Here is a 12,866-nt window from a genome sequence, read left to right as displayed (position 1 = left end):
TCCTTAAAGATCCCCCAACCACAAAATGGTTCCCCAACCGCTTCTCCTCCATTTTCTTTTCCCTTCTCCCAACAGAAAGCCCCAAGGAGAGCTCGGAGCCCACCGGCTCCCCCGCGCCCGTCATCCAGCACAGCTCCGTCACCGCGTCCCCCAACGGCCTCAGCGTCCGCTCGGCGGCCGAAGCCGTGGCCACGTCGGTGCTGACGCAGATGGCGAACCAAAGGACAGAGCTGGCCCTGCAGCCACACGTCATCATGGCCCCACAGTCGCAGTCTGCCGGCAGATGATGCTCGTGGCCCCGCAGGACTGAGCGCGGCCGCCTCCCCCCCCCTTTTCCCCCTCCCCCCCACCGCGGGACGGCGCGGATTTGGGCTTTGGTTTTCTTTGCTTTGAGCGAACTGTGGCGGCTGTGGGGGTTTCCGAAGCTGCACCGCGGCCCCCCGGCCCCGCATGCGACACCCGAAGGCGCACGGCCGCACTTTGTGAGCCGACCTGCAGACGTTTTGCTTTCGGCTCCCGTGAACACTAAAGCTCCGCTCCCAGCAAAGTAAAGCCCCGGGGGGGAGGGAGGGGGAAGGACGCGAGGTTTCATTGCCGCCGCCCGGCGCTGTTTGAGGCGGAGCAGAGCTGCTGCTGAAGGGATGGAGCTCGGGCTCCTCGCCGGGGACGGATTTCGGAGCTCAGAAGCGCGCCGGGATCCCCGTTGCGATGTCTGTGGGTTTCCTGCAGGGCGAACCCGGCGCTCCTCATCGCTCCCAGCCCCGAGGATCGCGACGACCTCGCGTTGGTGGCCTTAAATCCCGCATCGTTGCCTCTTCCGAGGTGGGGAGGGGGGTGGGAGCACGGGGAGGGGGGGGGATGCCGCTGCTTTGCCCTGACCTTTCCCTCTCCATCCCGGTCGCGTTCTGCTCTTCTGACCCGGGGCTGAGCGGAGAGGAGCCGACCCAGCACCGAGAGCTACGGGTGCCCTTCCAAGGCTCATTGTGCGAGCATTGGGGATGCAGTCGGTATTTTGGAAGCAAAGGGCTCCTCTGGGACCCCCCCCCCCCCCAAACACACACAGCTCTGTGCCCCCCGCCCCCCCCCAGCTCCCCTCAGGTCGCACTTTGCCACTTTGGAGCTGAGTTCGGTGCTCAGCGCCGCTCCTTCGGGGCAGCAGAACCCGAAGCGCTGTTGGGTTGTTTTCCCATTGATGAGCAGCTCTGTGCTTCCCTTCCAACCCATTTTTTCCCCCTGCTCCCACTTCCCAGATCGGTTGAGGGCCGCGCTGCGCTGACGGCGGCTCAGCAGCTCCTCCAAGCTGCGAAACGCGATGAGAACGCAGGAACTGATGGAGGAAAGCAGTCGGAGCTGCTTCGCTTTCCCCATAGCCGGAGCAGCAGCCGCCCCGACCCCGCGGTGCCCCCCGGGACCCCCAGTGCCACGGCTCTGCCCCGGAGCTCTGCAGGGCGGCACAGCTGAGATCTCAGTGGCTCCGGCTTCACTTCACGACCCCCGAAAGAGATTTTCCAGCTCCCAACCCGACCCCCGTGTCCTCGTGGCAGCGCTGTCACTGCCTCACCCCATAGGGGACCCCGCTGCCCGGACCCCAACCCAAATCCCTCCCCGTCTCCACGTGCCTTGAGCGGACCCCAGCCCTCCGGGCACCCACAAATGGGTGCGTTGAATAAAGCCGGGCATCTCCCCCCATCCAGGGGGGCGCAGCGTCCCAAAGCCATAAATTGGGGGCTCTGTGGCGCTCCGGGTCGGGTCCCCCCCCCCCCCCCGTTGCCCCCCACCCCAGCGTGGCCGTCTGCCCGTCCTCCCAGCTCAGCTCCGGGACTTTGGGGAGGAACCCAATTTCTGCTCTGGGATGAAGGATTTCTGCTTTGCCCCCCCCCCCCTCCCGCCCTTTGCGGTGCCTTAACCCCTCTGTGCCCCCCCCCTCACCCCCCCCCTCCAGCTTTGGGGCCGGAGCTGCCCGTTGTGTCACTTCTGGACCCCGTTCCCCTTTGGATCCCCATTCGTTTGGAGGCGACGGAGGGACCCCCTCAGCTCTGACGATCAATAATGGAAGAAGCCAAGAAAAAAACGACCTCCCCCCCCTCCACCCCCCCCCCCAAAAAAAAGTACGCGTAACCACGAGGTGTAGTTATATACAGCCCCGCATATTATGAGTATATCCAGACCTATATAGACGTGTATCACTTCCGAACGGACGCGCAGCCCTTAACGCTACGGAACGGTTTTGCGCCGTCCCCCCCCCCGCGACCCCCCGCAGGGCCGCCCCTGTGAGCGGGACCTCACAGCCCCGGGGGGGCGCGGGGGGAACGGCGTTCATGTGCCTTTATTTATGCTGCAGATACGACATTAAACTGTTACCGAGGAGTGGCGGCTGGAGCTGCGTGCTACCGGGGGGGGGTGGGGGGTGAGTGACCGCCCTGGGGGGCATTTATGGCCGTCACCCCCCCGGGGTTGGGCGCTGTTGTCCGTTGGGGTCAATGGCGAGGTTCGGGGCCGCCCCGTCGGGGCTGCGGGAGCGCTGCGAGGCCGCGGGGTGGGGACAGAGAGCGGCTGGGGGGGGGGGGGGGGGGGGGGAGGAGGGGGTCCGAATGGGGTCTGGAGGGGGAGGGGAGGATTTGTGGGGATGGAAGGCGGGGGGTGAAGGGGGTCCCGAGATCTGAAGGCTCCGGGGGGGGCCGGTGGGGGGCTCAGCTGTCGGGGTCCGCCGTCTGAGGGCCGCCCCCCCCCCCCTTCAATCCCCGCCCGTCCCATCATCGCGTCCCCGCGGCGGCTGTCGCGGCTGCGAAATGACTTCAATTAACGGAGAGCCGAGACCGCCCCCCCCCCAACATCCCATCCCGTCCCTCGGGACCCCCCCGGCCGCTCCCGGGGCCGCGGCCCCGTCTATAAGAAGCGGAGGGCGGCGGTCGGGGGGGGCGGCGGCGATGGCAGCGCGGTCGGTGTTGGTGCTGCTGCTGCTGTTGGCCGGGACCGCCAGCACCTCCCGCGCGTGTCCCGAACCCCCCCGGCCCGATCCGCTCCCGGACGGTCCCGGTGCCGCCGTTCCGTCGGGTCCGTCCGCTCTGAGCGCGCTGCTCCGCTCCATGGGCCGCTCCCGGCACGGCGCTGCCCCGGAGCCGCAGCCGCAGAGGTGAGGGGGGTGGGGGGCAGCGCGGGGGGCGCAGCGGGGCGGGGGGACGTCGGGTGTGGGGAGGATGCGGGGGTCGGGGGGTCCCGAAGGGTGCGCGTGGCCCCGTGTCTGTGTGTCCTGTGTGTCCGTCCCCATCGGTGTCATCGCACCGTGTCTGTCCGTCCCACCTGTCCGTCTGTCCTGCCCTCTGTCCGCCCATCCTCCGCACTGACTCGGTCCTCTTTCATCCATCTTTCGGTGTCCCCGCCGCCTCCTGTCTGTCCATCCATCCATCCGTCTGTCCCCATCCATCCCTTTGTCCATCCGTCCTTTGCCACCCCCCTCTGTCCCCATTGGTGTCTGTCCCCAGCTGCCCACAGCTGTTGCTTTGTTACCATCTGCATCCGTCCATTCCTGTCCGTCTGTCCTGTCTGTCCATCCATCCCAATGTCCATCTATGTACACCTCTCCATCCATCCGTCCATCCGTCCCTTTCCATCCACCCATCCCATATCCAACCATCCCCATCTGTCCGTCTGTCCTCCCGGTGGCCGTCAGTCTCTCCCCTCCCTGCAGGTTTCCCCGTGGGCCGGGGGCCCCTTCGTGGCTCAGCCCCCGCAGTTGGGATCCCCCGTCTGCTCCATTCTGGACCATGGCCACACCTCAGCGCTTCGGCCGCCGCCGCTGAGCCGTCCGTCTGTCTGTCCGTCCCCTGCATGGATCCGTCTGTCCGCAGCTCATCCAATAAAGCGCTGTCCCCCAAACCCAGCGCTTTTGCCTCAGGCAGGTGGAGATGAAGGGGGGAAACGTCCCCCCCCCTGCCCCATAAGCGCCCCCCAAGAACACACCAACACGGGGAGTTACAAACCCCCCCAGCTTTATTCCTGGGGGCTGCCTGTGCCCAGGGACCCACCTGGGGCTGGGGGGCAGAACAGAGATCCCCCCCCCCCGTGGCCCTGAGCTCCATCCAGGGCCCGAATGTCCGTCCGTGTGTCTGTCAGAGCCGCCCCAGGCTCCGTCCAGGCGCCCACACGGCGTGTTGGTGGATCTGGGTGTCCATCAGTGGCACTTTGTGGCTCCATCCGTCCGTGGGTCCGTCTGCTCATCCCCGCCTCCATCCAGGGGACTCCGCCGGGGGTCCAACCGGGGGGGGGGGGGGGGGGGCTGGGGGCTCATTTACCCCCCGCCATGATGCGGAGGTACTGCAGGGCGTTGCGGGCGGCGTGGGAGCGGGCGCCATCGCGGGAGGAGGCGGCGCCGTGGCAGACGGTGGCCGGCTGTGTGGACAACTCGACCAGGCATTGGTGCAGCCCGCTGAGACTGAGCGCATCTGAGGGCAGCCGGGGGGCACGGCGTCACCCCCAGACCCCCCCCCAAATCGTCCCTCAGCCCGCAGAGGGGGGAGAATTGGGGTGGCTGAGCCGGGACGGCGCTGGGCGGCTGGGAGGGGGGGCGGGCAGGGGTCTCACCGATGTCGAGGTAGCTGATGGCGAAGCTCTGCTCCTCTGACAGCTCCTGCAGCAGCGCGCAGGCGCCAGCACCCATGGGTGCCAACGGGTGGCTCCTCAGCTGCACGATCTTTTCGCCCGCGGAGTTACGCAGCGAATCCCACGTGCAGCCCGGAGCGCGGCCTCGCAGCCCCTCCAGCCGAGGACCGGCCTGTGGGGAAGGGGCAGAGGGTGAGGACCCCCTTTTTGGGGGGGGGGGGGCAACAGGGATTGCGGGGAACCCCCCGTCAGGGCACCTCTGGGGACATGGGGGGCTCATGGAGTTATAGGGACCTCTTATGGGGACACCCCTGGGGACATGGGGTTAGGGTTAGGGGGTTTGGGGTAAGGGGGGCTCACGGAACTATAGGGACCTCTTATGGGGACAACCCTGGGGACATGGGGGGGCGCATGGAATTATAGGGACCTACATATGGGGACACTCCTGGGAACATGGGGTTAGGGTTAGGGGGGTTTGGGGTAAGGGTTAGGGTATGGGGGGCTCATGGAACTGTAGGGACATCCATATAGGGACACCCCTGGGGACATGGGGGGCTCAGGGAACTATAGGGACCTCTTATGGGGACAACCCTGGGGACATGGGGGGGCTCATGGAAATATAGGGACATCCATATAGGGACACCCCTAGGGACATGGGGGGCTCAGGGAACTATAGGGACCTACATATGGGGACACCCCTGGGAACATGGGGTTAGGGTTAGGGGGGTTTGGGGTATGGGGGGCTCATGGAATTGTAGGGACCTCCATATAGGGACACCCCTGGGAACATGGGTTTAAGGTTAGGGGGTTTGGGGTAAGGGTTAGGGTATTTGGGGCGCATGGAAATATAGGGACATCCATATAGGGACACCCCTGGGGACATGGGCGGCTCATGGAGTTATAGGGACCTTGATATGGGGACACCCCTAGGGACATGGGGTTAGGGTTAGGGGGGTTTGGGGTAAGGGTTAGGGTATGGGGGGCTCTGGGAACTATAGGAACCTCTTATGGGGACACCCCTGGGGACATGAGGGGCTCATGGAAATATAGGGACCTACATATGGGGACACCCCTGGGAACATGGGGTTAAGGTTAGGGGGGTTTGGTGTAAGGGGGGCTCATGGAACTATAGGGACCTCTTATGGGACATCCCTGGGGACATGGGGGGCTCAGGGAACTATAGGAACCTACATATGGGGACACCCCTGGGGCCATGGGGGACTGAGGGACCACCAGGACCCCCCATAGACGGACATATTTGAGGTTGGGGGGGTTGAGGGGGTGCTCAGGACCCATGGGGACCCCATTGTGGGGACAGAGAGGCTCAGACACCACTGCAGCCCTCGCGGTGGCACTCAGGGGACAACAGGGCGCCCTGGGGGTCCCCATAGGGGAACGGTTGAGATGTGGGGCTGTTGGGAGCCACAAGTGGGGCCCCCCCCAGGGAACACAGGGATTTGAGGACTGCAGGACCCCCCAAACCCCCCAGAGACCCCAAATTCAGAGCGCGTCCCCTACGCTTCCATCCCCCCCCCCCCCCAGCTTCAACCATTTGCATTCCCCGTGCCCTGAAATGGGGCACAGAGCCCCCAGGGACCCCCCCCCCTCCTCCCAGGGACCCCCCACCACCCCAAAATGACCCCCCCTCCCCAAAATGACCCCCCCCCCCAAAAATGACCCTCCCCCCAAATGACCCCCCCCAGAATGACGACCCCCCCCAAAATCGACACTCCCCCCCCTCCCCAAAACGACTCCCCCCCCAATGCCCCCCCTCCCCAAAATGCCCCCCCCCAAATGACTCTCCCCCCCAAAATGACCCCCCTCCCCAGAATGACGCCCCCCCACCACCCCAAAATGACCCCCCCCAAGTGACCCCCCCTCCCAAAACGACTCCCCCCCAATGACCCCCCCCTCCCCAAAATAACGACCCCCCCCAAAATGACGCCCCCCCCCACAGAATGATGCCCCCCTCCCCAAAACGACTCCCCCCCAAATGACTCCCCCCCCAAAATGCCCCCCCAAATAACGACCCCCCCCAAAATGCCCCCCCCCTCCCCAAAACGACTCCCCCACCAATGACCCCCCCTCCCCAAAATAACGACCCCCCCCAAAATGACGCCCCCCCCCACAGAATGATGCCCCCCTCCCCAAAACGACTCCCCCCCCAAATGACTCCCCCCCCCCAAAAGGACGCCCCCCCCCAGAATGACCCCCAAATAACGACCCCCCCCAAAATGCCCCCTCCCCAAAATGACTCCCCCCACAGAATGATGCCCCCTCCCCAAGATGACCCCCCTCCCCAAAACAACCCCCTCCCCCAAATGCCCCCCCCAAATAACGACCCCCCCCAAAATGACGTCCCCCCCCTCCCCAAAACGACTCCCCCGCCAATGACCCCCCCCCCCAAATAACGACCCCCCCCAAATGCCCCCCCCCCCATACCATGCAGAACTGATCCTCCTCCACCTCAGCCTCGCTGCCCTCACGTGGCTCCATGGGGACGTTGTGGATGCGCACCAACATCTTGGCGGCCGCGTTTCGCTTTGCCAGCTTCTTCGAGGTGCCACTGCCTGCAGGGGGGGGGGGGGGGAAAAGAGGGGGGGGGAAAAGAGGGGGGGAAGCAAATGGGGCTGAGCTGGGCGCCCCCAGCCCCCCCAAAGCCGTGTCTGCCCCCCACGCACCGATCTCCACAAAGCGCTCCACGCGGCACGTCATGGTGAACTCCTTGCGGTGCGCCGGCCCCGACTCCTGGGTCACCGTGTATTCGGGCAGGCGCCAACCCTTCTGCACCACCAACTCCTTTGGGGGGGGGGAAAAGGGGGAAAAAAAAGAGGGGGGGGTCAGGGGGAGTTATGGCCCAATGAAATGGGGGAGAAACGGCCCCAAAATGGGCAGGGATGGGGGGAGGATGGGGGGAGAATGGGGGCAGCCGCCTGTGAGAAGGGGCACAAAGAGGGGGCCCCAAAATGGGGACAGGTGACCTCAAAAGGTCACAAACCCCCCCCACACACACACAAATGGGTGCCCCCCCCTCTCCCCTCTCCCCCCCCCCCTCCCCTCTCCCCCCTCTCCCCCCCCTCTCTCCCCTCTCCCCCACCCTCTCTCCCCTCTCCCCCCCCCTCTCCCCCTCCTCTCTCCCCCCCCTCCCCTCTCTCCCCTCTCCCCCCCCTCTCCCCCTCCTCTCTCCCCCCCCTCCCCTTTCTCCCCCTCTCCCCTCTCCCCTCCCCCCCTCCCCTCTCCCCCCCCCTCTCCCCTCTCCCCCCCCCTCTCCCCTCTCCCCCCCTCTCCCCCCCCCTCTCCCCCCCCCTCTCCCCTCTCCCCCCCTCTCCCCCCCCCCTCTCCCCTCTCCCCCCCTCCTCCCCCCCCCTCTCCCCTCTCCCCCCCTCTCCCCCCCCCCTCTCCCCCCCTCTCCCCCCCCCTCTCCCCCTCCTCCCCCCCTCTCCCCCCCCCTCTCCCCTCTCCCCCCCTCTCCCCCCCCCTCTCCCTTCTCCCCCCCCTCCCCTCTCCCCCCCCCCTCTCCCTTCTCCCCCCCTCCCCTCTCCCCCCCCCTCTCCCTTCTCCCCCCCTCCCCTCTCCCCCCCCCTCTCCCTTCTCCCCCCCTCCCCTCTCCCCCCCCCCCTCTCCCTTCTCCCCCCCTCCCCTCTCCCCCCCCCTCTCCCTTCTCCCCCCCTCCCCTCCTCCCCCCCCCCTCTCCCCTCTCCCCCCCCCCTCTCCCTTCTCCCCCCCTCTCCCCTCTCCCCCCCCCTCTCCCTTCTCCCCCCCTCCCCTCTCCCCCCCCCCTCTCCCTTCTCCCCCCCCTCCCCTCTCCCCCCCCTCCCCTCTCCCCCCCTGCCCCCCCTCCCCTCCCCCCCTCCCCCCCCTCCTCTACCCCCTTTCCCCTCTCCCCCCCCCTCCCTTCTCCCCCCCTTTCCCCCTCTCCCCCCCCTCCCTACTCCCCCCCCTCTCCCCTCTCCCCCCCTCCCTACTCCCCCCCTCTCCCCTCTCCCCCCCTCCCTTCTCCCCCCCTCTCCCCTCTCCCCCCCTCCCTTCTCCCCCCCTCTCCCCTCCTCCCTTCTCCCCCCCTCTCCCCTTTCCCCCCCCCTCTCCCCTCTCCCCCCCCCCCTCTCCCCTTTCCCCCCCCTCTCCCCTCTCCCCCCCCCCCCCCGTCCCCTCTCCCCCCCCTCTCCCCTCTCCCCCCCTCTCCCCTCTCCCCCCCTCTCCCCCCCCCCTCTCCCCCTCTCCCCTCTCCCTCCCCCCCCCCCCAGTGGCTCTCACCAGGGATGGCCAGTCTCCAAAATGGGGACAGCCACCCCCAACCCCGGCCCAACCGCCCCTTAGAATGGCCCCAATAAGGACACCTCCCCCCCAAACCCCCCCCCCCCCCCAAAATCACCCCCCCCAGCCCCCAAACAGCCCCCCTTGGGAACCCCTCACCCACCTGCAGAGCCCCCACAGGGTTACACTCTGATTGCGGGGGGGCACGGGCGCCTTCACCTCCAGGGGGGGCACCCCCTGTGTGGGGCGGAGGGGCACAAAGTCAGCAGGGCATCCTGGACCCCCCCCCCACCTCCCGGCCAAGACTCCCCCAGTTTGAGGGGGGCCAGGGAGGGATGTCGGAGCGCTGGGAGCTGGGGGGGGGCTTGGTGCCCCCCACCCCCTGACCTGGGGGATGGAGGGGGAACACAGCGGGGGCCTGGGGGGTGGCTGTGGGGCCGGGCTCTGCCAAGGGCTCTGAGGGAAAGGAGAGCTTGGGAACAGAAGGTGACAAGTTAACGCCCGAGCCGCCCCCCCCCCACAGCCCCCCAAACCTCCCTCCAACCCCTAACAGGCGCCCCCAGCTCCCCCTGGACCCCCCCCCCCTTGCCCCCCCCCCCCCCCTCCAGGCACCCCCAGTTCTCTTGGCTGCCCCCAAAACAACCCTCAATGCTCCCACGAACCCCCAGAGCCTCTTAAGCGCCCTCCCAGACCCCAACCCCCCCCATCTCACCAAACAGCCTCAATTCAGACCCCTAAGCCCCCCCCCAACCCCCCCCCCCTCCCCAGTCACCCCCAAATTCCCTTTGGGTGCCCCCCCCCCCCACTCTCCCTGCACTCCAGAACCTCCCCAATGCCCACCTCTGGGTACCCAAAACCTTTCCAGCTCACCCCCCAAAATCCCACCCAAACCCCCCCAAAATCCCTGAGCCACCCTCAGCTGCCTCAACCCCCCCCCCCCCGACCCCCCCCGACCCCCAGCAGCCCCCCAACCTGGGCTCCTCTGGGGCGCCGGGTTCCAGCATCTCCCCCCCCTTCAGCAACTTCAGAGCCACCTCCGCTGCTTTGTGCTTCGCTGCCTTCTTGCTGGGTCCCCTGCCCTGGGGGGGGGGGGGGCAGAGGATGGGACAGCAGTTGAGTGGAGCAGGGAGGGGGGGGGGGGGGCACCTGGATGTCGTCCCCCCCCCCCTCTCCCCCCCCAAACTCCACAGAGCTCAAAAGATGGGGTGGGACGGCTGAGGACCCCCTCAAGTCTCGGGGACAGCGAGGGTTGATGGTGGGGGGCTTTTAGACTTGAGGGGATGTGGGGGAGGGAAGGAAGGGGGGGGGGGTCAGGAGTGCTGTGGGGTGAAGCATTGGGGCTGTGGGAGCTGTGAGGGTGGGGGTCGTGGGGAGCCCCCACCAGGATCCACTTTTGGGGCTACCAGAAGACCCCCCCCCCCCCCCCCCCCCCCCCTTCTACCAAAGGAAGCACTAAAGGGGCTCTGGGCTCCGTGAAGTGCAGCCCAAACGCAGGGCCTGCAGGGACGCCCCCCATCTGTGGGGTTATGGGGGAACCTCACCCCCCAGAACCCCGCTTCATAGGATCCCTCTACACCTCCCCACCCCCCAGCCCACCCCACACCCAAGCCCTGTCCCACAGCATCCCCACAGAACCAAATCGAGGGAGATCCCTCCTGTTCCCCTTTGCTGTGGGGCGCTGTGGGGGGCTGTGGGGGGCTGTGGGGGGCTGAGGGGTGCTGAGGGGCGCTATGGGGGGCTGTGGGGCGCTGTGGGGCACTATGGGGCGCTGTGGGGCGCTGTGGGGCGCTGTGGGGCACTGTGGGGCGCTGTGGGGCGCTGTGGGGCGCTGTGGGGCGCTGTGGGGCGCTGTGGGGCACTGTGGGGCGCTATGAGGCGCTGTGGGGCACTATGGGGCGCTGTGGGGCGCTGTGGGGCGCTATGGGGCGCTATGGGGCCCTATGTGGCACTGTGGGGCGCTGTGGGGCGCTGTGGGGCAGTATGGGGCGCTATGGGGCGCTGTGGGGCGCTGTGGGGCGCTGTGGGCGCTGTGGGGCGCTGTGGGGCGCTATGGGGAGCTATGGGGCACTGTGGGGCACTGTGGGCGCTGCGGGGCGCTGTGGGCACTATGGGCACTATGGGCGCTGTGGGGCGCTGTGGGGCGCTGTGGGGCACTATGGGGCAGTATGGGGCAGTAATGGGGCAGTATGGGGCGCTGTGGGGCGCTGTGGGGCGCTGTGGGGCGCTGTGGGCGCTGTGGGGGCGCTGTGGGGCGCTATGGGGAGCTATGGGGCACTGTGGGGCACTGTGGGCGCTGCGGGGCGCTGTGGGCACTATGGGCACTATGGGGCGCTGTGGGGCGCTGTGGGGCGCTGTGGGGCACTATGGGGCAGTATGGGGCAGTATGGGGCAGTATGGGGCGCTGTGGGGCGCTGTGGGGCGCTGTGGGGCGCTGTGGGGCGCTGTGGGGCGCTGTGGGGCGCTGTGGGGCGCTGTGGGGCGCTGTGGGGGCGCTGTGGGCACTATGGGGCACTATGGGGCGCTGTGGGGCGCTGTGGGGTGCTATGGAGCACTATGGGGCAGTATGGGGCGCTGTGGGGCGCTGTGGGGCGCTGTGGTGCTCTATGGGGCGCTGTGGGGCGCTGTGGGGCGCTGTGGGGCAGTATGGGCGCTATGGGGGCACTATGGGCGCTGTGGGGCGCCGTGGGGCGCCGTGGGGCACTATGGGGCGCTATGGGGCGCTATGGGGCGCTATGGGGCGCTATGGGGCACTATGGGGCGCTGTGGGGCGCTGTGGGGCGCTGTGGGCGCTGTGGGGCGCTGTGGGGCACTATGGGGCACTGTGGGGCGCTGTGGGGCCCTATGTGGCACTGTGGGGCGCTATGGGGCGCTGTGGGCACTATGGGGCGCTATGGGGCGCTGTGGGGCACTATGGGGCGCTCCAGGACCCACCGGTGCAGCTGACGTCGCCGACGGTGACACGGAAGGTGAAGTTGGGCTGGTGCGCCTGGCCCTCGGCCTTCAGCAGGTCGTAGCCCGGGGTTCGCCCTATGCGTGTGCCATATTCCTGCAGGAGGCTGATGGGGGTCTTCCCGGGGCTGGAGGCCAGCATCTGCTCCAGGCTGCGGACAGGGCTGCAGCCCCAAGTGAGATGGGAGGGGGATGCAGGGATGTGGGGATACAGAGAGGGGGAGATGGGGGTGGAGGGGAGGGAAAAGGGGAGGGGGACACGGGGGTGGGATGTGGGGAGATGGGGAGGGGGAGATGGGGAAGGGATTGGGGACATCAGGAGGGAGGACACGAGGATGGGGACATGGAGGGGGTGTGGGGAGATGAGGAGGGGAATATGGGGAGGGGGTGTGGATATGGGAAGGGGGATGTGGGGAGGGGGGATGTGGGGAGGGGGATGTGGGGAGACAAGGAAAGGGATGTGGGGAGGGGGAGATGGGGAAGGGTGTAGGGATACAGAGAGGGGAGATGGGGGTGGAGGGAGGGAAAAGGGGAGGGGGACACGGGGGTGGGATGTGGGGAGATGGGGAGGGGGATGTCGGGGAGATCAGGAGGGAGGACAGGAGGATGGGCACAAGGGGATGGGGATGCGGAGGGGGTGTGGGGAGATGGGGAGGGGGATGTGGGGATGGGGAGGGGGAGATGGGGAGGGGGTGTGGGGATACAGAGAGGGGGAGATGGGGGTGGAGGGGAGGGGAGGGAAAAGGGGAGGGGGACACGGGGGTGGGATGTGGGGAGATGGGGAGGGGGATGTGGGGAGGGGGATTGGGGACATCGGGATGGAGGACACGAGGATGGGGACATGGGGGTGTGGGGAGATGGGGAGGGGGAGCTGGGGAGGGGGTCTGGGGAGACAAGGAGGGGGATGTGGGGATGGGGATGTGGATATGGGGAGGGGGATGTGAGGAGGGGGAGATGGGGGAGGGGATTGGGGACATTGAGAGGGAGGACATGAGGATGGGCACAAGGGGATGGGGATGGGGATTTGGGGAGGGGGATATGGGCAGGGGGTGAGGGGAGACAAG

The 12,866-nt window shown here is 67.8% G+C and overlaps 3 protein-coding genes across 3 annotated transcripts in view; 2 read left to right on the top strand and 1 right to left on the bottom strand.

Moving 5' to 3' along the window:
- LOC125685500 (cyclic AMP-dependent transcription factor ATF-7) overlaps positions 1–1,755 on the top strand; it is a 53,742-nt gene extending 51,987 nt beyond the window's left edge. Inside the window, exon 12 of the mRNA XM_048928566.1 lies at positions 76–1,755. Coding sequence (XP_048784523.1) covers positions 76–287 — 212 coding nt within the window. The 3' untranslated portion in view covers positions 288–1,755. The remainder of the gene's footprint in view (positions 1–75) is intronic.
- A 1,172-nt stretch (positions 1,756–2,927) lies between these two features.
- On the top strand, positions 2,928–4,270 carry NPFF (neuropeptide FF-amide peptide precursor). The gene is made up of 2 exons (XM_048928585.1): positions 2,928–3,133; positions 3,689–4,270. Exons 1-2 carry the CDS (start codon positions 2,928–2,930, stop codon positions 3,798–3,800), a joined length of 318 nt encoding a protein of 105 aa, XP_048784542.1. The 3' UTR covers positions 3,801–4,270.
- On the bottom strand, positions 4,262–11,973 carry LOC125685513 (RISC-loading complex subunit TARBP2-like). Its single transcript, XM_048928588.1, is given in 10 exon segments — positions 4,262–4,442; positions 4,582–4,771; positions 7,042–7,169; positions 7,281–7,398; positions 9,017–9,090; positions 9,201–9,217; positions 9,261–9,312; positions 9,315–9,325; positions 9,826–9,927; positions 11,781–11,973. Coding segments are annotated over 10 exon segments (1,014 nt in total). The 5' UTR covers positions 11,945–11,973; the 3' UTR covers positions 4,262–4,284.
- Between the last annotated feature and the right edge of the window lie 893 nt (positions 11,974–12,866).

Source organism: Lagopus muta, chromosome 28, assembly GCF_023343835.1.
Source record: "Lagopus muta isolate bLagMut1 chromosome 28, bLagMut1 primary, whole genome shotgun sequence".
NCBI lineage: Eukaryota > Metazoa > Chordata > Aves > Galliformes > Phasianidae > Lagopus > Lagopus muta.
Note: the sequence above shows the minus strand (reverse complement) of the source record. Positions and strands in the feature narration are given on the sequence as shown.

What these genes read in the sequence shown, in the direction of transcription:
- NPFF (XM_048928585.1), top strand. Translation starts at nt 2,928, where the DNA reads ATGGCAGCGCGGTCGGTGTTGGTGCTGCTGCTGCTGTTGGCCGGGACC. An exon ending in CCGGAGCCGCAGCCGCAGAG is followed by an intron (nt 3,134 to 3,688) that starts GTGAGGGGGGTG and finishes CCCTCCCTGCAG; the next exon opens with GTTTCCCCGTGGGCCGGGGG.